Consider the following 27,149-nt stretch of genomic DNA (forward strand, 5'->3'; position numbering starts at 1 on the left):
GAGAGCGGGGAGCGGGCGGGGGGGGGGGAACTGAGGCAGCCGCACCCGCAGCGCGGCCGCACGTAGCCCGGCCCGGCCCCCGCGCTGCCATTCGGCGGCGGCCCGGCGGGGCGGGCCCCAGCCCTTCCCCTCCGCGGGTATAAAGGGCGGCGGAGCGGCGCTGCGCCACCTTCTCACTGCGCGCCGGGGCGGCTTACAGGCAGCAGGTAACGGGCGAGGGTTGGGGGCGGCGGCGGCGGCGGTTGGGGGGAGGGGGGGCTGGGGAGGAGGAGAATGCGCAGGGGAAGAGAGAGGCGGTGAGGTGGGGACCCCCCGCCCGCCCGGGGGCCGGCGCCGCGGGGGTGGGGCGGCGGCGGGCGGCAGCCTCCGGGCGGAGCGTGGCGGCGGGGCCCACGGGCACAAAGGCGGTGGGGCGCAAGATGGAGGCGGCGGGGGCGGAGTGAGGAGGAGGAGGGGAGCGGCGGTGAGGGGGGGATGGATTACCTGGGCGGGGGGGGGGGGGGGGGGAGAGAGGGGGGGCGCGGGGGCGGGTCCGGAGCGCGTGCACCCCAACCCCCACCGCCCCCCTCCCCACCCCCTAGTGGTGGGCGAGCCGTTAACGGTGCCCGCGCGAGACGCGGCGGACGGTTCCCTGCTCCCCCCTCCCCTCCAGCGCGCCCCCTCCCCCCCCCCCCCCCTCCCCGCCCCTGTGGGCGCCTCACCCTCACCGGCGTTTTCTGCCCGCAGGAACATCCCGAAGAGGCGAAGATGGTGAAAGTCGGAGTCAACGGGTGAGTGCCGGGGCCGGGCTGCGGCACAAGGAGGCGCCCGGTGGGGCGGGGGGGGGGGGGGGGCGGAGGGGGCAAGGTCGCCTCAAGGGCGGGGGGTGGGGGTTGGGGGGGCGGGTAAACCGTGCACCCCGCCGGTCCCGCTCCACCGTCGCCCCCCGGGCCGGGCCGGGGAAGGGCGGGCTGCTGCTGAGTCACTTCCCCCTGCAGATTCGGGGTGACTCACCCTGGAAGCGGCGGCGCTGCCCGCCTGCCCCGGGGGTCCCCGCACCTCGCCGGCGGGCTGCAGCGCCCCCCCCGCCCCCCCGAAAGGTTGCCCGGTGGATCGTGTGTCGGCGGCGTCCTCCGGGGGACGTGACCTTCTGCCGCCGGGCCGAGGAGTAACCGGATCCCCGGGGCCCTCAGTAAATTTAGCGCTTGACCTTTCCGGTGCGGGGGTCGGTCTTAATCTTTAACCGAGGTGCCTCGGCCTTTGGACGCGGCTCCTGGGCTCCCGCCTGCCCCGCGGGGCAGGGAGCGGCAGATGCTCCCGAGGGAAGGCAGCGGACCGTGCCCAGCCCGGCAGGTTCCATGTCGCTCCTGCTCACCCACGTCTCTCTCTCCCCAGATTTGGCCGCATCGGCCGCCTGGTCACCCGGGCTGCTATCCTCTCTGGCAAAGTCCAAGTGGTGGCCATCAATGATCCCTTCATTGATCTGAACTACATGGTGAGTTGTCTTGCAGTGCCCCCTGGGGGCCTTTTCGAGTAGAGCTCCTCTGGCTCTGTTCTAGTACCTTCCTAGGAAAACCGGGCGTGGGGTAGAGGCGCAGGGCTGGGAGGTTCAAGAGAGCCAAGCGGTTGGACAAGCTCACTGAGGAGGTGGGGAGCTGAGATTGTGGTGTAGGCAGAGCAAGGGTTGGGGAGAAGGTAGCTGGGGTGCCTGACCTTCCCCCCTCTTTCCTTACTAGGTTTACATGTTCAAATATGACTCTACTCATGGTCACTTCCGTGGCACTGTCAAGGCTGAGAATGGGAAACTTGTGATTAACGGGAATGCTATCACCATCTTCCAGGAGTAAGTATTTCTCTCTCTTGCCTTTTTGGAGGATGAAAGCAGGTGTCTCACAGAGCACCGCTTACAATTTTGTCGCTTCTCAGGCGTGACCCCAGCAACATCAAGTGGGGAGATGCTGGTGCTGAATATGTTGTGGAGTCCACTGGTGTCTTCACCACCATGGATAAGGCTGGGGTGAGTATGCCACACACGGGAGAAGGGGTACCGCTGCTCCTGCCTGTGGGGTACATTACCATGTATAGAGTTGCTCAAGATGGGGAAGAGATGGGGCTGGGAGGCAGAAGAGGTTGTCTGAAAAAGCGAGCTGTTGGAGAGATTCTGGGTTATCTAATCTCCTCCTTTTTTTCCAGGCTCACCTGAAGGGTGGCGCTAAGCGTGTTATCATCTCTGCCCCCTCAGCTGATGCTCCCATGTTTGTGATGGGTGTCAACCATGAGAAGTATGATAAGTCTCTGAAAATTGTCAGGTAAGGAGAGGGGGAGATGCTCTCTGGCCTGGAGCTCTCACCAGCTGCGTGGGGTCTCATCTTGCCTCTGTAGATGTGTTGCCTCTGGCTGATGAGCCTTTTTGTCTTCTCCAGCAATGCCTCTTGCACTACTAACTGCCTGGCGCCCTTGGCCAAGGTCATCCATGACAACTTCGGCATCGTGGAGGGTCTCATGGTAGGTCTGGAGCTTGCTTCTCAGGAGGGTGCCTTATCCACAGGTCCCCTCAGCATCTGTACTCCCATTGTCCACTGGGATGGGGAGGAGGTGCCGGGGATGCTCTCTCTGGAGAGTAGTGGCTGTATTCTTATTCCTGTGCTCTCTTTTCCCAGACCACTGTCCATGCCATCACAGCCACACAGAAGACAGTGGATGGGCCCTCTGGGAAGATGTGGAGGGATGGCAGAGGTGCTGCCCAGAACATTATCCCGGCATCCACTGGGGCTGCTAAGGCTGTGGGAAAAGTCATTCCTGAGCTCAATGGGTGAGTGTTGTCCCTCCTTGGCTGTCAGGAGGTGGCAACTAGTGCCTGTCTGGCTCTGACCTGTCCCTAGCAGAATGGAGGGCTGGCAGAAGGGTGCTGGGTGCTCTTCCCTGCTGACTCATGTCTCTCACAGGAAACTTACTGGAATGGCTTTCCGTGTGCCAACCCCCAATGTCTCTGTCGTGGACCTGACCTGCCGTCTGGAGAAAGCAGTAAGTGTTGTGCACCCAAGGCCCTAACAACCTCCAGACCTGCCCCTGCTTCCTGTAAATTCCTTTTACCTGGAATTGCCCCTCTCTGCATTCGTCTCTTCCCTAAGAAGATTTGATCTTGGTGAAAATAGCACCTGCCATGCATGGCTGATGCCACGATGCTCCCATGTGTCTTCCCTGCCTCTCCACCCCACCCCCCTTCCCCCTGGCAGACATTTTGTGGGAGTTGACACCTGACCATCTTAAATGTCTTCTCAGGCCACATATGATGACATTAAGAGGGTAGTGAAGGCTGCTGCTGATGGTCCCCTGAAGGGCATCCTGGCATACACAGAGGACCAGGTGAGTAACTCCTAGTCTCTTGGCCTGTGGTTATTGGCACTCACCTCGCGTTTCTGGTGGGAGCAGCTGTGCTGGGATCCTGGTTTGGGCACTTCTGGTTCAGGCTGTGGGTAACTGTACGTGTTACAATTTCCTTTCCGTTCCAGGTTGTCTCCTGTGACTTCAATGGTGACAGCCATTCCTCCACCTTTGATGCGGGTGCTGGCATTGCACTGAATGACCATTTTGTCAAGCTGGTTTCCTGGTAGGTGCAGCCTTGGGGGTGGTGGGGGAGACACTGGGGGGATGACGAGCTGACACAGGCAAGTTGCAGGCTTCTGTCCTGTTCATCACTGCCAGGTTGGCAATGTGGGGTGATAGGTAGACCCCTGCTGTGTAGGGTGGCTCCAACGTGTTAAAAAGTTTCTGTGGAGTGAAATTGCTGCTTATCTGAAATGACTATAGCCTTCTCCTTACTGTATTTGGAGGGTGTATGGAATTCTTCCTACTTACTTTACTAGAAGTGGCTGGGAACCGAGTGGTTCGGTTGTGTGGGATGGGGCAGAAGAGCAGGAAAATTAGGAGGAAGGGGATGCACGAAATGGGGTCAGTCCTGACAGCACTTCTGTTTCTGTCACCAGGTACGATAACGAGTATGGATACAGCAACCGTGTTGTGGACTTGATGGTCCACATGGCATCCAAGGAGTGAGCCGAGCACACAGCCCCCCTGCTGCCTAGGGAAGCAGGACTCTCCTTCGTTGGAGCCCCTGCCCTTCTTCACCACCGCTTAGCTCTGCATCCTGCAGTGAGAGGCCAGTTCTGTTCCCTTGTCTCCCCCACTCCTCCAACTTCTCCCCGAGCCTGGGGGAGGTGGAGAGGCTGATAGAAACTGATCTGTTTGTGTACCACCTTACATCAATAAAAGTGATCACCATCTGAAGTGCCTTGCCTGTCTGTTGGTGGGAAATGGGAGAAAGTGAGGGGGTAATGAGCAAGTGGACGTTACTGCTTTAAGATGGGCCCTGGCTGCAGTGTCTGGGACAGGTCTGCTGGGCAGTGCTGCATGGACACCATGTTAAGGCTGTGAACGTGGGTGGCAGAGATGTGCCAGAAGAGCTGTTTGCACAGCTTGGGTCAATGTGTAGGCACGGTGTGGTCCTGGGATACCTGGCTGCCAGATGTGAGAGGCAAGGCTCCTGCCTGTGAGCCAAAATAAGGTGTGGTGCAGGGCTGTGCTCGCAGGACTGCTGCGTGGCAGAATGGAAGGCAGCTCTGCTGTGCCAGCCACCTTCTGGCCCTCTGGATTTGCTTGTCTGATGGGTGTATGCAGAGTAAAGTGCTGAGCAGTCTTTTTCTTGCACTTGGTTTGGGAAAGAGGCAAGAGAAACAGGAATTATTTCTTCTTCCCCCTGGGGGCATAAGAAACAGAATTATTTCTCCTCCTTCCCCTTGTCTTAATAGAAATGTTACGAGGAGGATTTTTCGTTTGCTTTTTTACCTCTTAAAATGAATTGCCCTGGAGGAAATGGCTGCCTAGGGACGTGTCAGAGGCCAGTGTCACCATGGTGGTGGCTAGTCTTAATTCTGGCTTAATTCAATGCGGAAGGAGGGGCGGCTGCAGTTAAGCTCCTGAGTGGCAAATCTCTGCAAGGTGAGCGTCAGCCCTCTGCTGAGGGACTGCCTTGCCTGTCCCTGGGAGCGTGATCACTGCCGGGCAGAGGCTGAGCCTTACGTGACCTATGCGTGCCGGGGTAGATAAGCAATGTGCCGCACAAAATCATGCAGCGCTCTGTTTTTATCAGCTCTGTTTTACTGGCTGGGGAGTGGTGAGTCGTTCTCTCCCTGGCAGGCAGGGTTGGAGCTGTTGTCCGGACACCGACTGCTTTACTCCATGAGGTGGAGCAAGGACTTAAGCTGCAGGATTTAAGCTCCCAGGATCAAGGTATGTCAGACATAAGTTTCCTGGAGCTGCTTATCTCCAGCCCTTGGTCTGCATAAAAATTGAATGTTTACCGGACTCGAGGGCAATGACTCACAGTTGCTTTGCAAAGAGAAAAAAGGTTGAATAACCTGCCCCTGGATAGGAGCTGGGACTCTGAGCAGCTCGCTAGCCCTGGGCCAGCAGCAATACCTGGCTTGCCCAACAAATGGCCCTGTGGGAGCTTTAGGTAACTCTGGAGTTAAATGGGAGCCGCCTGCTGCTGGGGCTGTCTGGAGGCAGCCCTCCCATGGAGCTGGGCTTCTGCAGGGGAGAGGTGTAGCCCGTGGGCCTGTCAGGCTTACAAATGAGTCCTGGGTTCGTCTCATCCTGTCCTTGGTTGCTGCGCTTGGGTGCTTTGAATGGCTATCCTGTGCCCTGCTGCCCACGGATTTGGGTGCATGCCAGCGCGAGCGCCTTGCTTGGTAATCTGGATGTGCAGAGAGGTTACTGAAACAACTTTTTTTGGGGGGGGGGGGGGCAGGAGGAACCTGTTTTCCCATGCAAAGCAAAGATATTTTGAACTGGGTTTAAAAGTAGGAACATGTCAGCAAGTTGCCTTTTTCATTTGAGAAGTGTTAAGTTTCCTGAGCAAGGTACGGTTGCCTGAAAATCCACCCAGAGGGAAGAACGTGTGTTATTTAACAAGAGGGAGCCCTATCCAACCTGAGATCAAATTGCTGTGGGAATGAGCAAATTCATACAACCTGGGGGGGGTGGGGTGGGGTGGAGGAAGAGTGCGTGCTCTCAGACTGACAACTGCTGTGAGTATCTCAGATAAAGGTTCCCTGTGTTTTAAAATACTATTTCAACCGGTTTACACTATCTTGCTTGAAATTCTTGGAAAAATGATACGGTACCTAGGCAAGGCACGCCGGGAATCGCGGAATTTAAAAAACACAGTTGCTCTTGTATGGAAACAGGGAGAGCAAGTATGGCAAACAAGTGGTGCAGCCTTTGGACCGCCTGGAGGGCTGGGTTTCCTGTCTCATATAAGCGCCCAAAAAAGCGCAGCTCTTCTAAATCCTCATTTCTGTATCCAGACACTGTGCCTGCAGATGGCACCACAGCAAGGCCCCTCCGGACAGATGGAAAAGCTAGCTCAGTGGTCAGCCTGTCCAAGAACTGCAATCTCATCCTAAATCCCCCCCCCACCTCAATTGATATATATGACTGTGGATGGCATTGGGATAAAGATGGGAGATCTGCTGTGGCAGCTGCTTCTCTCTCTGGAGAAGAGTTTTTCTCCCAGGTAGCAGAGCTCCAGGTTTGCTCTTAAAGCATTTCTAAGGAATACTGATAGAAATGCTTGCTCAGTGGAAGGCAGGCACTCACACGGACATAAAGAGGCTCTTCTTCAGCAAAGGACCTAAAAACGATCGTCCTACTCTGCTGGGACAAACCAGCTCTAAGAGCAGCTGCGATAAGCCAGAATCCATCCTGGTTTATGAACACCTTGCAAGGGGAAGGTATAGCAAGACGCCAGCCCTGGCCAAACGCTTGACTCTTGCCTTCCTCGACTGGCCGGGTACCAGGGCTCGCTCTGCTGGGCCATCGTGGGAGAGGGATGTACGCGAGATCTGGGTTCACGCCTTTGCAGGGCTGCACTGACACAAAGCTCTCCGGCCGACCCATGGGACAGCTTCTCTGATGGGCAGCCAACCATTGCTAGAGGTGGTAAGTTGCACCTTTTATTTTCTTTTTCAAGACAGAGGAAATTCAAGTGACGCTGCGGTATGGCTAATTAGCAGTGGTGTTACAGGAAAATTCCCTTTCATGGCAGCTTTGAATGTTTAGAGAGATTATTTTATGCTTCATTGGTATTAGCACACCCTACCACGCAGGCATTACTCCCCCAAGAAACGGCTAGTTGCCCTCAGACCACCTTCTTCTCAAGATGTCAGCATGAAACTTCAGCATTAAGTAAGAGGCCATGTAGTGAAAATCGTCTTGATCAGATATAGAAACTAATTAAGCTTGCTTGAAAAAAAAAAAAAAAACCAACACCAAAATGTAACAAAATGGTGACTGCATAAGCATAGTTAAAAAAAAAAAAAAAGTCTTGGACATTTAAAATGTAGTCTGTCCACTTCTAAAGTAAATGAAGCTTTGAACAAAGCAATCAACAAGGTCTGCGCAAGGAAGAGGAGATACAGGGCTCCGCTAGGAAAGACTACAAAGGCATATATTGGACAGTCGTATAAGCCAAAGATCTTAAATGATAATGTTCCAAATGCTTCCTTTTTAACAGCTGCCATTCACCAAGCGCAGGTTGAGGACTTACAGTCAGGGTATGCAAATGCCACTGCGGGCACAGGCAGTGCTCCCAGAAAGCAGGCGTTTCGTCAAAAACAAGCTGCCTACACTTGGGCAATCCTGCTGTATGCAACACTGCAAAAAACCAAGTAACTTGTTACTCTTCTGAGCTAAGTACAATTTCGTGCTACAGGACAGCTAACTTACTTACCTCCATATATTACTATAGAAGTGTCATCTGCTTGAGGGAGTTATTCGCAATTAAACGTTCCTAGAAGGAACAGCAGTAACGGGTTATACTTCACTGCATAGGATTTGAAAAGACAGCCTTCAAAAAGCTGGAGCTGTAGTCAAACGAAAATGGAAGAAAAAGCTCATAAATACTAGCAAATTAAACTTAAGAGCCTAAGAAAGGGCAGAATTTTAGGAAACTATGTGACAAATAGAAAGGGTAGTACAGAAACCTTTTTCAAATGCAGCTTGGAGACAAGAAAGCTGCCAAAAAAACGGAAGATGGTGGGGGAAGTGATTAGGGAAGCTAAGGGCACAGCAGGTAAGTGAAACTGATGTTTTGCTGTCAGAGGAGCTTCGGGGTGTTCCCAGATGAGATTTTTTTTTTTTTTTTTTCCTCAGCAGCAATGAGATGAATCACAGAATGGTAGGGGTTGGAAGAGACCTTCGGGGATCATCTAGTCCAACCCCCCTGCCAGAGCAGGTTCACCTGGAGCAGGCAGGACGGGAATGCGTCCGGGAGGGTTTTGAGTATCTCCAGAGAAGGAGACTCCACACCCTCCCTGGGCAGCCTGTTCCAGGGCTCTGCCATCCCCAAAGTAACAAAGTTTTTGCTTATGCTCAGATGGAATTTCCTGTGTTCCAGCTTGTGTCTGTTTCTCCTTGTCCTGTCACCAGGCACCACCAAAAAGAGCCTGACCCCATCCTCTTGAAGCCACCGTTGCAAACCGAAGCGTCAGGACTTGAGAATATGTCCATGACATGAAGGGCAGCAAACCCTCAGTAGCAGGTGCCAGACTCAGGTGGTCTCCAGCATGAAAGGCATGACCAGGGAACCAACCGTGCTGTAATTCACCACTCACATCAGCTCCCACTTGATGAAGAGCAACTGTATTTAGGAAAAAAAAAAATTGATAAAACCTTTTAAAGAACCCAAACTGCCCCAGGACAGGGAAGACCACCCTTTCCAGGCTGAAAACTAGTGGCAAGGCTGGTGGGGACTGAGAGAGAAGGTGCAAGCAGCCAGTGTCTGAGGACATCGGCCCCAGGGTTGTTTCTATTCAACACCTTCAGCACAGTTTGGAGCACAGAGTGCCAAGGTTTGTTGATTATGCAAAATGATGCTGAACACTCAACACTGAATCAGCCTGTGGAAAGCTGCAGAAGGATCTTGTGACCAAGTGACTGGGTTGTTAAAATGGTGGGTGAAATTCAAGGTTGCCAAATGAGAATACATGTAGTTTGGGTGGACAACTCTTAACACTGCAGGTCTCAAAGCCCTCCTCTAACGTTGCCCAACTCTGCACCAAACAAGCAAGCGACCTTTGTTGGCCTTGCTCTGAGTCCTAGGACAGAAGAAAATAAGTGGTTTGTAATCACTGTAATTTCCAGCTTTTTAGTTACCCAGTTGGGTACTGCTTTAGGTGCTGGACCCCAAGCAGATCCTGAAATCTCACTGAAGGCACATGGCCTCCAGCTTCCTCATCTCCTCAGACTCCTAGTGTGCCTTCCTCAGCCTGACTGAACTGCCATCATCATGAAGTGACTTTAGGCACTGGACAAAAATGCTCACTCGTTTTTGTTGGGGTTTGATTTTTTTTTTTTTTTTTTTTTTTAAGGAGGGAAATACCTAGACGTTTAAAGATGCCGTCAGCTTCAGCATCTGGCTGAGAACTCGCACGAGGTCGCTTGTGAGCCCTGCTCCGTAAGTCTTTCCAGCCCTCCTGGGGATGATTAGTCACTAGTATTCCTTGCTTAGATGTATCTATGCAGAGCTTAAATATTGGTTATGTATGTATGGCAACAGAACCTATGCTTTGACTCTATTTAAAACTATATTTTAATGCCTCCTGGCATTTTTGACTGAGCTATTTAGTCCTTTTGAGAGCCTCTAACATTTCTGTGTATCAAAAATGGTATCAGTTTTGTCTGTCAATTGCTTGTCCCTCCGTAAATCTGTGCAGATTTTTTCCATTCCTTCACGATTTCTACCCTCCCCCCCCGCTCTGGTTTCCCATTGGTTTTCATACGTGGCCTGTCAGACTAATCACTGACGTCATTTGCCCAACCATCCACCCAGTCCTTCTTAAATGTCTTCCCCAATGCATTTAAAAATTGACATCGCCAAACCATGGATTTCAGCAGCTTTTTCATCACCCCTGAGGTTAGGGTGCTTTGCAAAACGCCGTTTGCAGGAACGCAGCGATGGCGCTGGGCTTTTTTGTTTGTTGTTTTTTTTTTTTTGTTTTTTGTTTGTTTTTTGTTGTTTTTGTTTTTGTTTTTTTTCCCCAGCATCACTTACTCCGTCTCCCCAAGCAGCCTCAGGCTTTGCCTGGTGGCTTGTTCACGGCTACGGCCCCCCGTGCACCCCTCCACATTAGCGTGCTCTAGGTCCTCTGTGCCTGGAAATGTAGAAGTGTTTATTCTGAGAAGATCCTGTCAAGGATCCTCCTTAATTGTTAATGGCCCGAAAAGTGCTTCATCATTCCACTCTGACCACGTTCTGCTCTTTCCAAATACAGAACAGACATAGCTGGTGAGTACTTCTCTTTTTTTTGCCTCGTTTTGATTTTTTTTTTTCAACTTCAGCCAAGAAAAAAAGGTTTCTATTACTGCTAGGATTGATTTTTCTTTAAATATAACTAGAACAACTTGTTAGTGTCCTTAGACATCCAGCTATTGTTATTTTTTTTCCTTGCAGTGATATGAGTAGCTGAAGACCTTTTTTATACAGCTGGATTATTTTGTTGCCCCTCTATTCCTTTTCCTCCGCCCACAGCTGCTATAGTTGTTACAAGGTTTATTTTTATTAATTAAGGTCAGGCTTTATTTTCATTTCTATTAGTTATTCTTATTTTTAAGTACTATTGTCACATGGCCACTCATTCAAGGAAGTAGTTTACTGAAAGCTATCTTCTCACGTGTACTAAATCACAGCTTTTTGGATAACTGGAAAACTCTCTTCTTTCCAAAGATCTCCCACTCAATCATACTTTTTTAATACTTCCCCTAAACAATTTCACCGTAAGAGAAAGCAACGTAAACCATGCAGTTCTCTGTTACGGCATTTTTGTCCTGGGTGATGTCTTGATTTGTTTCTTAGTTGATCCCTTGGCAACCATCAATCCTAACACAGTCTTCATCTGTCCTAAGGACATCTAAAAATCATTGCCTTACTTGGGCATGCCATCACTTGTAAGTTGATGAGAAACTCTCCACGGCACGGCATATTCTTCGGTATCCCCAGACAAAGTCTCCGATGACGACATCATTTTCCTTTTCACACAAAGCAGAGAGGTACTTACGAAATAAATCACCGCTGCGAAATAAATCCCCGTTTTTTTGGGGATTCAGGAGCATGTAAAAGGCCCTTCAAAGCATCGATGAAACTGTGTGTCAGAGCAGGTTGTTTGGCTCTAGAGTCAATGTGATTTTTAGCACAGCTTGCAACTCCAATTCACAATCGCTCGTGCCTATTCCACCTTTACCCAACAGGCTAGACTGCTGAGCTAGCAGTTCTACGATGTGGCCGTGAACATTAAAAATATCAATTACCCACATTGCTTCCTACCCTGAGAATTTCTATTTCCTCTTGCACCTTACTTAGATACAGTCTGCTGTCGAAGCTGAAAATGCTGTGTATTCCCATCTGCTGTGACACTAGTTCAGCTTCATCATGACGCCTTTTGGTGGCCACTTGAGCTCCCTTTCCATAGCGTTACCTTAGTACCTTCCCAGCCCTCACAGCTGCTCTCCAAGCTATGAAATCTATACTCCCCTGGGGAAGAGGACCTACAGCATCCTCTCCTTGTTCCCGTCCCATGAGAAAGCGGCCCAAGCATTTAGAAAATTCACATCTAAAACACCTCTCACAATCTCATACATCCACTGGAAGATTTTCAATGGTGACTGGTCTTTCCTAAAGCTGTTTGTAGCCCATCCTGTTCTCCATGCTGTCTTACTATCGCTCCCAGCATTAATTACCACGCGTAGGGGCTTGCAAGATGTTTTCAGGAATCTGTCTAAGCATCGTCCAGGTTCATCTCCAAGGAGACAGCACACTCCACTGTGTCAATTCTTACCTCTCCCCTCAAAAGGAGGTTTCTTGCCCGTAAGTATTTGACACACTTGTAAGTTCTGCGACACTCTGTGCCATAGGTATCTGAGACAGCATAAACATATAAAGAGTATGGCCTTCTCGAGAACATATGAAGCTTAGGAAAGCCAGTCTCCTAGCTTAAATCTAGTAACGAGAACAACTTTCTATGCAGCTTTGATCTCTCCTATCTCTTGGCTAAGAAACAACATAAACAGAATAATAAAGAGGATACCAGAGAATCAAAAGTTGCTCCAGCGAAGGCTGTCAGCATCACATTTAGGTCCATCTAAGGAATCCTGAAATGGGGAAAATCTAGCTCACACAAAACAGAGTCACACATGGCAGGTGACAAAGCGTCTTCAGCGTAAGGGTGCTGGGTGGAAAATGTGTGATTTTAACTGAACAGACAGACAAGTCAGACTCTTTCAGTTCTGATATGATCTAAAATAGCTGGGATCCAGATATGAGTGAAGGGAGGGAGCGGGTTTGCTTAACGCAGGGAAGATGATCTGGGCTACTTAGTGGTTAGGCTGACTCAACCCTCTCTAGAGCCAGTAAGAACATCCCACATCCACGTGGTGAGGTGCAAGGAGGCCAATGCTCTCTGCCCTCTCTGTGGGAAAAGCTGGTAGTCTTCATCAAGAAAATCAGTAGGCCTGGTCTCAGCTATCTTGCTAGACAGGGTCTCTGAGGATCAGAGCTCACTTTTCAGATGAGTCCTAGGGAACATCACCATGGAAGGGGCAGGGGAGGCCGCTCTGCATGTCACAGTATCAGAAAAACATGCAGCAGGGAGCCAGGGTTCACTTTTGCAAAATACCTGTCACCGTCTGTCGAAGTCACTTGCCAAGAGGCTGATCACAACCACAGGGGAGCACAGTGTCACTCACACCAGCTCAAAGGCTGATCGTGTCCCTCAGCGCCTCATGGAGGCAGGACGCTGACAAGTGGATCTTCCCCAGCCAGGGAACATCTCTTGCCTCAAGGGAGGATTTTTGTGCCTCTGCTGATACAAAAGTTGTGCCTGTCTTTACCTAGACACAACAGCCCAAATGTTGGGGAGTGAGAAGCCAGAGCAATCACTAGCATGCTCTCAGACTGCCCAAGTAAGTCTCCACCAACAGGGGCTCCTGTAGGGTGGGGAAGCTGAACCAGCCTGCCTAAATATCCAATGGGAAGACCTCACTGCCAATCCAGAGAGGCGTGATCCTAAAAGGATGGTCTTGGACAGATGTTCACGGAGGTGACCAGAGAGCAGCCACATCTGAAGAGTCACAAGATAGATACTGACAGAGGGACTGCCCAGATGCATCCTGCCATGGGACCCCAGTCAGTAAGACACATCGGTGCTTGGACTGTACTTGGGCAATAAACATTCGCATTAATGCATGGACGCCGAGTGAGACAGGACGTGCCAAGGTATGCTCTAGTGCACTAAGGACCACACCAAGCTCAGCTGCAACATGCTCACAGGTAAGCACGGTCAGATGGAAAGAGTAACTGACCTGTTCCTCCAAAGTTCATTTCATCAACTCATCAGCTGGGTCGAGAATAGGAAAAGGCCCCCTCCATCCATGACCAAGCTGCCCCTGCGACAAGACTTCGAGAAAGTTTAGGCCAAAGATTTTTCAATAGGCTGGAATCTGAAGGTAAATGAGATACACGAGTATTCCCTGTGAGATGAATACAGACCAGCGTGTGATCAAAAGATCAAGCAGCCAAGACCCGGGTCTTTGCTAGACAATTTCTTCTGATAGCGCTTCCTGAGCGGGCGCTGCCTATTGTCCTGGAAAAGGAATGAGGTTAGGGAAGCGAGAAGCAACACAGCACTGAACAGTTCCTAGACATCACAGTTCCCAGCAGGGTTCATGGTGGAGAAAAGCAGGCTAGATACTCCCCAAAGAACGGAGAGGAGCCCACAGAGGAGGGTCAAATAAATGTAAGGTCCACATCTCCACATATCCAGCATCAAAGATGTGGGGTCACCACTGATGGACAAGGAGATGCAGCAGAGATGGCCCAGCTAACACTGGAAGGCTTGGGCTGTGGTTCCCACAATGAGAAATTGCTGAGGCAAAGGATTAGTGGTGTGTGTCCTGCCAGTGAGATCTCATGGGCTCTTACACCGGTCAGGGAACAGAGCCTACTGCTGGTGATACAATTCACCAGAGGACAGCATCTTGCACACGTGGCAAGGGGGGATCTCAGTTTCACTGCAGATGAAGTTCTGACAAGCAGTGTGGGACCAGGGTCCCCACGTGTCCCCTGGCACACGGGTGTCCGGCAGCACAAGCTGCTCCTCTGGGCAACGACTGCTTGAGGCAGAGATGTCGGTCCTTCTGTGCTTCATGCTTGAAATTTCTCAGCGTACGTGCTCTACGGTCCTGTGGGTTTCTTAAACAGTACCAAAAGGCCAAGATACGAAAGTCATGAATTACGTGTGGGGGAAACCAGACTTAGCCAGCCACTCACAGAGCTCTCTCCAACAGAGAAAGGACGGAAAATGCCGCGAAAAAAAATGTACAGGAAAGGGGATTTACATCGACCAAAAGAGCCTCCGGGCAGGATAGAAAGCGATCCCTGAGCTACAGCGTGTGAGGCAACATCACTAGAAAGAAAAAGCCTGGATTAAAGCCTCTCCTCTGGCTTTGGCTCCTCTAGGAAGAAAAATAAATAGGGAATAAAAATAAATAGGGCAGAGGGAAAGAAATAGAAAGAGTCGTGCAAGGCGGTGCGGAGGCGAGCCCCATGGCGAAGGCCTGGTCTCGGGGCAGGCGCTGAGGCCCACACCTGCCGCCCGGCTGCGCGGCCCCTCGCTGCCAGGGCTGGGGAGGGGGGGAAGACGGCACCTCCACTGCTCCCCGTCACCCCGCTCCTCCGGCGAAACGCTCTCCCGGCTTCCCCCTGAGAGGCGAAGATGGCACTCGCCCAGTCATAGCCCGGCCACAGCAGACCGCTGCCTGACGAACCGCCATTTCCCCGTGCCGGCAGCAAATGCCCCGGCGGTGCCCCGGCCGGGAGGTTTCCCCGACTGCGAACTTCTCCTGCCGTTCGCAAGGCCTCGCCTCCCCCGCCCCCGGCTTAGCCGGCGCTGAAACCCCAAGACATGTCTTAACCCGTCTCGCAGGCGGCGGCAGAGGACCTCACCCTGCCCCAGACGCCGACCCTCGGATGCGCCCATGCCTGCAGCCTGAGTGCGCGGCATCGTGAGCCACCCATGCCAAGCCTACGGAGAGAAGCTGTGGCACCCCCCGGCCCCCCGTTGTATCTACCTTACCTAATCTTAAGAGATGATGCAAAAAACTCTACTGCCATCTACTTTCTCCTCCCTTCAGGAAGGGTTCTTCTCTGGAGCTTCACCTGCCTTGGCTGTGCAGCCTGGGTCCACTGCCCTGCAAAACACTGTCTCTCAGCTGGCTGCTCGCCCCCTCCTGCCACCCTGCTCGGACCCCGTCACCAGAGGAGCACGTCCAGCGGCCACCCAGGCAAATGCCACGAGAGGATAGATGGTGGGACAGGAGAACCCCTGCTGCGCTTACGCCAAGGTTGGACGTGGGACTGGGGGCTGGCAAGAAGACACTCTGGGATGCCCTGGTAAAAAGCTGACACAGCAGAGGAGGCCAGGCTCTGGAAGAGGAAAATCCACAAGACGCGAGCCACGTTCGGCTTTGTTTTCCCCACAGGAGACGAGACCTTTCCAACCCCTTGGCCTCAGCATTGGTGATGCTCCAAGGTTAAGAACAAGGCAGCCCACACAGCACTGGTGCTACACGCGGCCTGTCGAGGGCCAGTGGCTCCCAGAACAGGGATCTCATCACCATCCCATCTGGCACATCCAAGGGATAGGAGTGTCCCACAGGAGGCCCCCACTGATGTGGTTTGGGGGTCTGGCAGAGGACACCCCCCCGCCTCAAGCCATGCGGCGCCTGCGGCAGCAGAGGGAGAGCCCACACCCGGCAAAGCTGTAGAAAAGGAAACTGTCCCATTTAATGTCGCCTTGCCCCCGTAACACAGAGGTGAGCGCGCCGCCAACGCGCGGCAAAGCAAAGTGCACGGTGAGCGGGACTCGGCCCCCACCCCAGAGGAGGCCAGGGGGGGCTCAGGGTGCCCAGCACGGCATAAGGACCAGCTGGGCACCTGGCCAGCAGCAAGGACAGAGAGAGAGCCCCGGGCTCGGTCCAGTTGGCACCAGTGTCAGGTCCAGTTTGCAGGGAGGTACGTCTCTCATTTGGCTCCATGCGGCGCAGGGAGGGCAAGGGGCAGGTCAAGCGTACCAGGACGGAGGGTGGAAGAGGTGGGTCTGGGTGCCCCAGGGACAGGTCCTGGAGAACGCCACCATGGCAGGTTTGGAGCCCCTCTGCCCCAACCACGGTTTAACCAAAGCAGGGGAAGGGAATAGAGAAGGGGCTGGAGGCTGAGTGGCCCGGGTGAGGGCCCTCGGGTCTATCTAGCTATTCCCATTTGCAAGATATCCGGTGGTGGTGGCGGTGCGCGATCTGCCAAGCACCCCAAAACGGGAGTGAGCCTGGGCGACAGATGTTTACCAGCGGCTCCACGTCCCTGACAGTCTCTGCCAGGAGCGGCTCAGGCACCCCCGTGCCAGGAAGGGGGTCCAAGGGAGCGGGGCCTCCCCTCATTATCTGATGGAAGCATCGCTGGGGGGGTCGCGGTCGGACTCCTCGCTCTCCTCATTCGGGGCTGACTCACTGTTGGAGGCTGGGGTGAAGGCAGGAGACTTTCTGCGGAGAAGAGTAAAGGGCAGCAGTCACAGCACCATCAAGGAGGAGGGAAAGGATGCAATTCAGTGTGGGCACGGGACAGCAGAGCAAGGAGGAGAGAAGCTGATGTGCCCCTTTTGCTCTCTGGGAGCATGTGTGGGTCCACAGGAATCCCTGGGTACTGGGAAGGATGTCCCAGAGGACACCAGCTGAGAGGTCCAGAGCATGAAGCAAGGCTGGGGGAGATGCCATATACGCCTGCCCAGAGTGGGACCCTGCCAAAGCACGTGAGGCTAGGGGTCAGTGAAAGCCCACCACAAAGGTCCCCAGCTGCAGCCACCCTGGCTCTACACACCTGTAGGGACCTATACAGTGTCCCTGCACAACGGCAGCACCTCTCTCCATCGGGGGTGTCTAGCTTCACCTGTCAAAAATGACTCCTGTGTCCAGCCCACCTTCTGCAGAGGTGGCACCACAACCTGTGTGGAGGCTGGTCACCAGGAGTCCAGCAGCCTCTGGGAACTGCCCTCTCTCCATACCACACCAGGGCAGGGCAGGAGCATTACCCTGTGCTTCAGCTCCCACTCACCACCACCCTGGCTCCAGTCCAGAGCAAGGGTATCCCGCTTCTCCTGCTCAAGCTTACCTGTCCCCAGACTGGGTGATGAGCCGCCGGCAAGTCTCCATCTGCACGTCTAAGCCTCGCTTCATGCTGCACATTTCCATGTACTCGTGCAGGTGCCGGTTCATGTCATTCTTGGCTGTGGCCAGCTCCAGCTGCACAAGGGAAACCGTGCAGAGATGAGCCCAAGGCACGGTGTGGTACAAGGCAGGGGGCACAGCCAGACCCGAGGCTGCTGCCCCCCATTACGAACTACCTGCTCCAGCATGGTGTATCCCTCCCCTGGGGACCCACTCCCCATTTCACCCCCTTCCATGCCATGTCCTCCCCACTTTCTCCTCCTCCTCGCACCTCTATTTGGTCGATGGTTTCCTGGTACTCCTTCTCACGGCTCTTGAACAGCGACTCTGTGTCCTTGATCACCTTCTCCAGGCTGTCATCCTGCTGTTGGGGAGAGGAGATGGCATGTTTAGAAGCAGGGAGATGTCTGACGTGGGGAACCAAAGGCAAGAGAGACAGAAATCAGAGAAAGGACCGGCAACGCTGGGAAAAGAGGAAGAAACTTAAGCAGTGTAGTCTGAGCGATAAATAAGGCACGAGTCAGTCCTTCCAACACAGGGTAGAGAAGACCCAGGACTCGCTCCACTGGGCAGTGAGCACATCAGCCCAGAACAAGCCCAGCAATGCACAGTAGCTTTGGAGAGTGCAGACTGTCCCCAGGGGACTGCTGAGAAGACATGGGATGGCAGGGGCTTTGGCCAGACATTGAGGCCTCCGTTTGGGCAGTGTTGCTGCACAGCAGGCAGGTGGGCTGGAGAGCCCGAGCAAGGGACCACCAGAGCCCAGGCCAGCCAGAGGAGGTCTTCTCTTCTGGGAGGGCTGCAGCTGGAAAAGGCACCTCTCCGCATGTGCGCAGGCTGTGCCCTCATCGTGCCTTTCAGGCTAGAGGACCTTGGTCTGTCTTAACAAGGAGATCTTTGCAAGGATGTAGTAACATATTTACATAGGTGTGGCTGGAGGGAAGCATCTGTACAGGCCTGCAAGGGATGGAGGGGCTGAAGTTTGGTCTTTGAGGAAGCACCTTCCCAGGCTCAGGCAGGACTGAGTATCCCAACCCAGGGCTGGATCCCCAAGGGGACCTGACACCACCTTTACCTCCCCCTGCGCCTCTGCGGCTGCAATGGCGTATCCGGAGAAGTCCTCCCAGAGGAGCAGCGTTTCTTCTGTCTCCTCCCACGTGAGGCTGTCACAGTCATCCTCAAAGTCATATTCCCTCCTGGGGGCAAGGGAACAGCATGTCAGCACCCAGCAGGAAACCCGGCAGGCTGTGCCAGTGCCGAAAGCCTTGCCCTACTCCGCAGCAGGGCTGCTGCTTTTGGAGGTCTGGCCAGGGTGAGCTCAAGTTGCCCAAACCCCGCAGTTGGCGGGGAAGGGGCTAGCTTTACAGTGAGGAGCCCCAGCAAATTCAGACAGTGGCTCCCAAAAAGCGGGAGGTGGGGCAAGAGGAGGGGAGCTGGAGCAGCTCCCACCTATGGCACAGTGGGCTCAGATCTCCCAGTGGGGCAGTCTCCACCGTTCTGCAGAGCACGGGGTGTAAGCGCCCTGTGGCAGCAGGTCCCATCTCGCCCTCCCCCCGGGGAAGGGGAGCCGCAGCCCGCCCCTGCCCTCCCCATCCCGGGCACTGTCAGGAAGCCTGGTGCTGGAGCCTTGCTTGACGCCGGCGGCAGAGGTGCGGAGCAGCCGCACTCACAGCTGGTTCAGCATCCTCTGCATTTCCTCATTGATACTCATGGCCGTGGTCTCGTCCTCCTCTTCCTCTTCAGGTTTTCGGGAGGCATCGCTCTCCGACAGAGAGGTGTCTTCGTCGCTGACCTGCTTCCGCTCCCGCTTCCGCCCCACCGAGGCTGGGACCTTAACGGGAGACAAGTGCAGAGACTACAGAAACGAGGCCGGGTCCGAGGTCGGGAGCAGGTAGTTGGGAGGAGATGGAGGGGGAAAAGGAATGGTGGAGGGACAGAAAGGTGGGGAAAGAGAGAAAGAGAGAAAGAGAGAAAGAAAGGAAGGAAGAAAAGCGAGGGAGAAAGAGAGAGATGGGCTCGTTATGATCAGGTTAAAGATGGTGCAATGGATAAAACATGGTTTTAGCATTTTCTAAAATTAAAACTAAGCAACTAAAGATGGAATCTGTGAATCTGATGAGAAAAAACAATGTGGCTTTACTGCAGAAAAAACTCAAATCGCCCACCACCCCAGTCCAGAGACAGGGAAACACAACGACAGAAACAGGAAAAAAGAGACAGAGTCTGAAAAAGGTGAAATATGTCAATATTTACACTCCGACCTTATTTATAGAAATTTTAAAATTTGTACTCTTTCTCAACTGAATGGAACTAACCAGTTGCTTCTGTGGGGACAAAGAGAGCGAGACAGAAAGGCAGCGACATCCAGAAACAGAAGAGAGACAGAGAGAGAGAAGACAGACAGAGAGAAGATGACGGAGAGGGGAAGGGGAAGGAGAGAGATGGAGTTAGAGACAGACACTCAAGCAACTTGTCTCCCTCCTGCAGCTGCTTCCCTACCACTGTGGGGTCCCCAGGCCCAACACAACAGGTCAGTGAGAGGTTGAGGGGACTCTCGACACCCAAAGCAACATCTGGAGCTTTCCACCTCCTCTCCGTGCCCTTTTGCCTGGTCCTCTCGAGAGAGACAGAGAGCAAGGGACCGCAAGGAGTGAGGCTGAGGGTGACCAAGCGTCTCCCCTAGCAGGGGGCTGGTGGTGTCTCTTCTACCTCCTTCGGGAACTCTCCTCCCCAGAGCTAGCAGCTGAGCCTGGGGCAGCAGCAGGCGCTTCTCACCTGAAACATCTTGATCATGTCCTCGCAGTTCCGCTGCTGCGCCACGTCGCACAGCTTAGCAGTGATGTCGATGCGTCGGCAGATGTCCATGTCCACCTTCATGGCCTTCTCCTGGATCTTGGTGTCCAGCTCCGTGATGTTCTGAACCCACGGCGCCACAGAAGGGGGACAAAGGAGGAGGATTAGGCAAGGCAAACCACAATCAGAGCACCCACGTTCCCCCCTGCGCTGCAGGACTGCATCTGCATCCCCACTTTGCTCACTGCACCCTGGACCAACCCTGCCAGGCCACATCTGTGCTGGACAGGCCCTGCGAAGGACCTGCTTCTCTCCACAGCCCCACGCTCAGTAGGACACTGCTGATGGGTTGGGGAGGGGTTAAGGACTCACATTGCTCATCAGTCCCTTGAAGACAACAAGCTCTGCCTTAAGCTGCTCCACCTTCATGGCCAGCTCCTCCTGGCAGGCTTCAGCCTCCTGGGCTTCCTGCCCCGGGGAAGAGGAAGATAGGCAAATCAGTGTCAGCGCAGGGCAGCTGGGGTGCAGGGGAAGCAGGGGGGGACAGAGATGCTCACCTCCTGCAGCTCAGTCACTCGGTCCTGAAGCTGGACACGCACCGTGTACTCCTCTTCCCATCTAGGGAGACAAATGCGCTGGTCAGATCCCACTGGCCTCGCCTCGTTGGCTGCCGGAGAGGAGGGAATGGCAGCTGCTCACCCCAAAGCTATCCAAGAGGGGGTGATGACGGCACTGGGGCGGGAAGGAGAACGTGCTCAGGAATGCATCGCCGCTTGTTTCCAGCCGACGACAGCTGCCAAAGGCTTGTCAGCTCCCCCCCAGTCACGAACCCTGCCCCACCACGCTCCCCGCTGCCCTCGCCATGGGCTGGCTGACGGCTGCCTGCTCCATGACGGGGGGAGCTGGGGACACCAACCACAAGCTCCGTGCAGCAGCTGTGCTGCATGCCCTGCCGCACCAGGGCTGGTCCACAGCCTGATGCAGCCCACCAGCCTCCCCATCCACCCCCAACCCCCTTGGCCCTGGGTCAGATTAGGTTCATCTCTGTCCCGATTTGAAGCTCCAACACTCAGTAATGGGCTTGCAGATATTGCAGAGTTGCCCCTGTCTACACCATAACCACGCTACGTGCTGACCATGTCAGGGCATGAGTGGCCATGATGTGCATCAACATGGGACCAGACTCTTCTCAGTGGTGCCCACTGACAGGACAAGGGGCAATGGGCACAAAGTGGAACACAGGAAATTCCATCTCAACATGAGGAAAAACTTTGTTACTTTGAGGGTGGCAGAGCCCTGGAACAGGCTGCCCAGAGAGGGTATGGAGTCTCCTTCTCTGGAGATATTCAAAACCTGCCTGGATGCATTCCCGTCCTGCCTGCTCTAGGTGAACCTGCTTTGGCAGGGGGGTCTCCTAGATGATCTCCAAAGGTCCCTTCCAACCCCTACCATTCTGTGATTCTTCTGCCTGTACCAATGAGAGGGCTGCCCTGCGCCAGGCCACGCTACCCGGGCAGGGGCAAAAGTTTCCTTGGCTGTAGTGCTGTGTAACACATTGGATTAAAAAACATTGTTTTGTCCCACAAAGAAGCAGGATGGATTGTCGCGATTTATGCCAGGTTGGACCGTGGGTACTGTATTAGGCTCTGCAGCTTTGCAAAAGGCTGATCTGCAAGGTGCCCAGCCTTTCTATACAAAGACACGTCGCCTAGCAATTATTATATTATATTTCACCGCCATGAGATCATCATCTCGGGCCACGCTGTGGTGTTGGCCCAGCTCACGGTCTGCTGGGAGGCCACCAGGCTGTAGTGCTCTTTGCTAAATGACTATCCCATATTGCAGATGGGTTGGCACCCAGTGCGGTGCGGCATGGGGCAGGGCTGCTGCATTCTTACCCGGCTCCTGGCTCTTCTGGGAGAGCCAGATTTCTCTGAGAAAGCGGTATTTCTCTGGGAAAGCAATCAGAGCTGGGCCCGGCCTGTTGCTGTGGTCTCCGGTTTCTATTTAATGCTTGCAAGCACCAACGCAGGCACTATGACCCTGCACGAGGACGTGAAAAAAGCTCTCCTCTTGCTTACTCACACCAAGCTTGAAAAATAAATCCCAAAGTCTCAGAGACCAGAAAGCACATGAAAAGCCCTCACACTTGTTATCGCAGGGTATCAAGACAATCTGACGGCGTAGGAGAGTCCTGGCTTATGAATTTCTAGGCTCTTACGGCTGGCAATGCTTCTCCTTACTCAAAACAAGAAAATGTGCAGTCCGCCTGCTGGTGTTGGCTCCATCCCGCATCTACAGAAGGGGAGTCAAAGGGGGTTCCCATCCCTTTTGGGGGAAGAGGGAAACGAAGAGAGAGGGAAGGAGAAAGTTAAAAGGTAGAATTGCCCTTATATGGGAACTGCTCAAACAAGGCCTCCCTCCCTGGGGAAAAAAGACGCCATAAGAAAAAATTTCCAGCATCTTTCTCAGCATGGTGTGTCCTCTCTTTTTCGGTCCCCGCCTCCCTCTGGGTCTCTACATAGCCCGGACTTACTGGGGAAGTAAAGCATAGCTGCAAATCCTTGGAAGAATTCATCTCACGCCGATGCTATGGAAGACGAGGACAGATCAGACAAACGCCGATTTAAAGGCAGGAGGCCCCAGCGATTCACCCCGCGAGCGATGCATCTGCACGCCCATCCGTTACAAACCTCTCTCCCCCTCGCCTCCTGCCTGGCTCCCTCTTCCCTGCTCCCTCCTGCAATGCACCACTCCTAATAATAACCTGCCTGCAGCACTGCAACCCGCTGCCAGGTCGCTGCCGGCTGGAAGCAAGGCTGCCCCACGCAACCCCATGCACGCCAAGGGGAGAAGCGCTTCCTTCCTGCACACACACACACTCCCCCCCCGAAGGCTGAAATACAGGAGAAGGCAGAGAGCAAGAGCAGGACGGTGCCAGCAGCAGAGAGACCCGGCCATCTCCTTGCAGCCCTCCCAAAGCTGGGGAGGTGACAAGATGCGCTGCTGTCCCTACGGCACCCCCCTTCCCCCCGGTGTGTCCCCTCAAGAAGTTCACTAAGCGAAATAAACACACCCCCCCCCCCATATTTAAAAATCCTGTTTACTGCAAAAGGCACTGGGGTGCCTTACCCTGCCGGGCACCCCTTGGGCTGCTTGGGGTTTGAAGCTGCACGTTTCCCCTCTCTTGCCACGTTTGAGCTTCACCTTAATGGCGAATGCCCTGCAGGCTGCTGCGCGGCCTTGGAGGGCAATTACAACAACAAAAGAACTTCTTGCGGCCTTTCAATATATAAAGGAGGCTTATAAGAAAGATGGATAGAGACTTTTTACCAGGGTCTGTAGAGACAGGACAAGTGGCAATGGTTTTAAACTGAAAAAGGGTAGATTTAGATTGCACATCAGAAAGAACTTTTTTTATGATGAGGGTGGTGAGATACCATCCCTAGAGGTATTTAAGAAACGTCTAGATTTGCCACTTCAGGGCATGCTCTAGTGACAGAGATTGTAGTTTTTCTTTTTTGTGTGTGTGTATGGTTGGACTTGATGATCTCAAAGGTCCTTTCCAACCATGAAGATTCTATGGTTCCATACTGGAGCAGGTTGCCTAGAGAAGTTGTGGATGCCCCATCATCGGAAGTGTTCAAGGTCAGAGCTTTGAGCAACCTGATCTAGTGGAACCCCATGGCAGGGGGTTGGACTACATGATCCTCAAACGTCCCTTCCAGCCCAAACCATCCTGTGACTCTAACGCACTGTGCCATAACACTACTCACCCCACACCTCCATCGTGTCTTTGCAGCAGCCAAGATAAAAACTACTTGGGCATACGGATGTAGCAGACAGCACGAACCTGATGAGACTCTCAGATCCTCAGCGCCTGGCGGCTCTGTGTGATACTCACAGGCACCCTTTGCCCCTCTCAGCCTCAGTCTGCTCCTCCCAAGTACAGCTCCTGTGAGACTCTCTCTTGCTGCTGCATCTCTTCTCATCCCTCCCTATTGCCCCTGCAGCCCTCCTAGACCCCCGACTTGAATTTCAGGTCCTGCATATCCAGAGAGAAGCTCCTCCTGCTGCACTGCTCTGAGTGCCGTGGTGGCAACGATGCCCTGAAGAAAGCACAAGCTCAAAGCGCTCAAGCCATGGGTCAGAGAACTGGGAAGTCCTGTGTTAACGCAGTCTCTTCCCTCTGCCCCCAGGCAGGTGGCAAAGGGATGACACTGGCCACACTGTCCCCATGGTAGATCAGAGCCCACCATGGCAGGAAGGTCTCTGCTCCCGGGGGGCGTCAGTCTCAGCCCTCAGCACTGGGGAAGGGTGTGGAAACGGGATCCTCCCGTCCCATTCCCCTGTTTGGGACCTGGCTGCACCCGTCAGAAAGTTCCCGGTGCTGGAAAGGGTCTGGGGGTGGGGTCTGCTTTCCCCCAGCTCCTGGTAACACAGTCCAAAAATAGATCCCACCAACAACATTGGCCCGCAGCAGCCCGTGGTGCCCCCCTGCCTGCCCCTGGCGTCCCTGCTCCCTCCGTCTCCCCCCTGCAGCCTTCCCCAAAGCCTGCTCGCCAGAGCGGGACAACCCTGAAAAGCTCTCCTTTCTCCCAAAGTTTCAGCAGCACCGACAAACCCAACTTGGTCCCTTCTGGCTGACCCACTTCAAGCGGGGGAGGCTCGAGCCCCCCCCGTGCCAAAAAGGTGGCTCCAGCTCCACGCTATCTGATCCGAAAACGCAAGGCAAGGAGAACTGCCCATCCCTGGAGAAGGAGCCCAGCACCCCTGGCTTAATAATAAAAGGTTTTAGGTACGAGCAGCAACCAGTGGGAAAGAAGAGATGACAACTCTCTCTTCCCGCATATCCGGCTCGGTGCCTTCAGAGCATCCGACAGGCAAATCTGCTCAGCCGAAGCCTTATAAAGCCAAAACCATTAAGGTGTCATCTTGGATCCCCAGCCTTGATCTTGACACCAGAGCCCACAGCTGCATAGCACAGGCCAGCGGCATGGCTCCCGTGGGCAGCATGCCCCATTTCGCTCCTTTGGGTACATAACTGTTTACTTTCTCAAGTGCTTCTAAAGCATCACAAAGTGACTTTTCTTCCGCAAAAAAAAAAAATTTAAATCAGTCACTCGGGTGGTGTTAGTGATGGTCTCGCTCTGCCCCGCGCCCCGACCCAGTGACGCCAGCCCCCGCCGCCTGATCTCATCCTACGTGCGGATCCGGCAGCGGCCTCGGAAACTGGCTTGAAACAAAAGTGCCTCCGGCGCAAGGCGAGAGCAGCGGCCGCCCCACACGGGAAAGAAGAAGTGGCCAAGAGATTAGCTTTGCATTCTGCTTCGCCCTTCTCCCAGGCACGTGCCAAGCTGCAGCTATTTTGGGTGGGGAGGAAAGCCCCCGAGGAGTGGGGTGCTCCCGCACACCTCCCTGCTGCTGAGGCGCCGGCTGGGAGAGCACTGGAGAAGGAAAGGGCTCGGAGGGAGCCAGACGCCCCGCTGAGGGGCTTCTCGGCACCTTCTTACATATCCAGAGAGCCCTCCTCCTTCCAGCAGCCTTTCCCAACCCAAACCCACTCACTGATGCACCTTCACCTTCCGCACCTACTTTCTGTCCGCTCCTCCTTCCCGAGTGTTTCCAGATGCCCTCCCTCTTTAAGACGCCAGATCCTGGAGTCACGTTATTTCTTCCCTGCTTGGAAAAGCTATCTAGCTATCACGCTGGGTTGGTAAGATGGAAAAAAGGCGCAGGGAGCATCCTGAGAGAGTTCAGGCACCAGGAGGCAAACGAGGAGACCCAGGCAGTAGACCAACGCTTTCAGGGCTCCACGTTTTTGCCTCAGAACCTCACCTCACGCTGCCTGGACCCAGCGCTCCCAGGAAGCCAGGCCAGGGCTGCCTCTTCCCCCCGGCATCGGAGCCCCGCAGCCTCCCCGGCGATGGCTGTGGTCCATCGGGGGACCCTCGCTCCCGCCGCCCCTTCTCACCTGCGCTTGTACTCGTCCCGCTCCCTCTTCACCTTGGCCAGCACGTTGTAGAGGGCCCGGATCTCCGGGGTGATGGTGTCGATCTGGACCCCTACCCCGTCCGGGTGGACCCAGGAGACCCCCGGTCCTTGCACCAGGGTGGTCTCCGGCCCCGGGCCCAACCGCCGGGCTTGCGAGAAGGACCAGATGGTGCCGGGCATGAAGCGGGAGGCGGCCGGGAAGGGAGGAGGCGGCTGGGGGGGGGCGCCGGGACGGCAGCCGGGGGAACCCAGCGCCCGGGCCGGCCCCAGCCCCAAGCCCAAGCCCAGCCCCAAGCCCAGGGTGCGGATGGGGCCGACGAAGCCGGTCTGCACCGCCTGGTCGCGGCGCGGGGGTCCGCGGCCCCGGCCCCCCCCTCCTTCCTCCAGCGCCTGCTGCAGCTGCTTCTCCAGCTGCCGGTTGCGCCGCTCCAGCTCATGGACCTTGGCCAGGAAGCAGCGGAACCGCAGGTTCAGCGTCTTCAGGACGCTGATGTTGGAGCCCAGGTCGTTGCGGAGGGCCATGGCGGCGGGGGGCGCCGGGAAAGGGCCGGCGGTCGGCGGGGCGGCCAGGTCCCCCCCCAGGGGCTCGGCGGGGCGCGGGGCGGGCGGCGGCGGCGGGTCGGGGCCCGGCAGCCCCTGCTGCTCCTGCGGCAGGAGGAAGAGGTTGGGGCCGAAGAGCGGGTTCATGGCGACGGCGGCGGCGGCGGCGGCGGGACGGGGAGCAGGGGGGAGCCCAGGCCGCCGGCGCCAATCAGGGGCCCGGCGGGGGCGGGATGCGCCGGTGGTGGCGGGGCTGGGGGGGGGGGGTGAGGGGGTGGGCTGCGCCCGGGCGGCCCCGGCGGCGGGGGTGCGGCTTCCGCTGCGGCGGGGATGCGGCGGCAGCGGCGGGGAGGGAGAGGCGCTGCCCCCGCCCGGCCCCGCGCCCCGCCGGCCGGCCCCGAGCAGAGGAGGGGACAAGGCAGAAACAGGAGGGGACAAGGCGGAAACCTCCCTTCCCTCTCCCGTCCCCCCGCCCCTCCCTCCGGGGGGTGGGGGCTCGACTTCCCCGAGCT

The 27,149-nt window shown here is 55.0% G+C and overlaps 2 protein-coding genes across 7 annotated transcripts; one reads left to right on the forward strand and one right to left on the reverse strand.

The window, feature by feature from the left end:
• Nucleotides 1-74: 74 nt before the first annotated feature.
• GAPDH (glyceraldehyde-3-phosphate dehydrogenase) lies at nt 75-4,266 on the forward strand. 2 transcript variants are annotated; one of them, XM_063353411.1, is made up of 12 exons: nt 75-206; nt 727-770; nt 1,375-1,474; nt 1,716-1,822; nt 1,906-1,996; nt 2,173-2,288; nt 2,403-2,484; nt 2,640-2,791; nt 2,925-3,003; nt 3,262-3,345; nt 3,492-3,589; nt 3,966-4,266. In XM_063353411.1, the coding sequence occupies exons 2-12, from the start codon at nt 748-750 to the stop codon at nt 4,033-4,035; spliced, it is 1,002 nt and encodes a 333-aa protein (XP_063209481.1). In that variant the 5' UTR covers nt 75-206; nt 727-747; the 3' UTR covers nt 4,036-4,266. The 2 variants fall into 2 exon arrangements, with proteins under 2 accessions (XP_063209481.1, XP_063209489.1); XM_063353419.1 differs by lacking the exon at nt 75-206 and having other exon boundaries at nt 719-770.
• An 11,589-nt stretch (nt 4,267-15,855) lies between these two features.
• IFFO1 (intermediate filament family orphan 1) lies at nt 15,856-26,940 on the reverse strand. 5 transcript variants are annotated; one of them, XM_063353265.1, is made up of 10 exons: nt 26,078-26,940; nt 20,661-20,721; nt 20,476-20,571; nt 20,086-20,226; nt 19,572-19,634; nt 18,981-19,165; nt 18,386-18,506; nt 17,582-17,674; nt 17,255-17,385; nt 15,856-16,629 (listed from the first exon to the last, which is right to left on the reverse strand). In XM_063353265.1, the coding sequence occupies exons 1-10, from the start codon at nt 26,782-26,784 to the stop codon at nt 16,527-16,529; spliced, it is 1,701 nt and encodes a 566-aa protein (XP_063209335.1). In that variant the 5' UTR covers nt 26,785-26,940; the 3' UTR covers nt 15,856-16,526. The 5 variants fall into 5 exon arrangements, with proteins under 5 accessions (XP_063209335.1, XP_063209303.1, XP_063209312.1 ...); XM_063353233.1 differs by lacking the exon at nt 19,572-19,634 and adding an exon at nt 20,803-20,835; XM_063353242.1 differs by lacking the exon at nt 19,572-19,634 and adding an exon at nt 20,803-20,835 and having other exon boundaries at nt 18,981-19,141; nt 26,078-26,939.
• Nucleotides 26,941-27,149: the final 209 nt, after the last annotated feature.

This window comes from Chroicocephalus ridibundus, chromosome 1 (genome assembly GCF_963924245.1).
Source record: "Chroicocephalus ridibundus chromosome 1, bChrRid1.1, whole genome shotgun sequence".
NCBI lineage: Eukaryota > Metazoa > Chordata > Aves > Charadriiformes > Laridae > Chroicocephalus > Chroicocephalus ridibundus.

Excerpts from the sequence above, each read along its gene's own strand:
- IFFO1 (XM_063353265.1), bottom strand. The coding sequence starts at position 26,784 with ATGAACCCGCTCTTCGGCCCCAACCTCTTCCTCCTGCCGCAGGAGCAG. Across the intron at positions 19,166-19,571 it reads TTAAAATTTCTATAAATAAG|TCTCTGCACTTGTCTCCCGT; the intron begins GTCGGAGTGTAA and ends TCGTTTCTGTAG. Across the intron at positions 17,386-17,581 it reads AAACCATCGACCAAATAGAG|CTGGAGCTGGCCACAGCCAA; the intron begins GTGCGAGGAGGA and ends TCCCTTGTGCAG.
- GAPDH (XM_063353411.1), top strand. The coding sequence starts at position 748 with ATGGTGAAAGTCGGAGTCAACGG. Across the intron at positions 771-1,374 it reads GTGAAAGTCGGAGTCAACGG|ATTTGGCCGCATCGGCCGCC; the intron begins GTGAGTGCCGGG and ends CTCTCTCCCCAG. Across the intron at positions 2,792-2,924 it reads GTCATTCCTGAGCTCAATGG|GAAACTTACTGGAATGGCTT; the intron begins GTGAGTGTTGTC and ends TGTCTCTCACAG.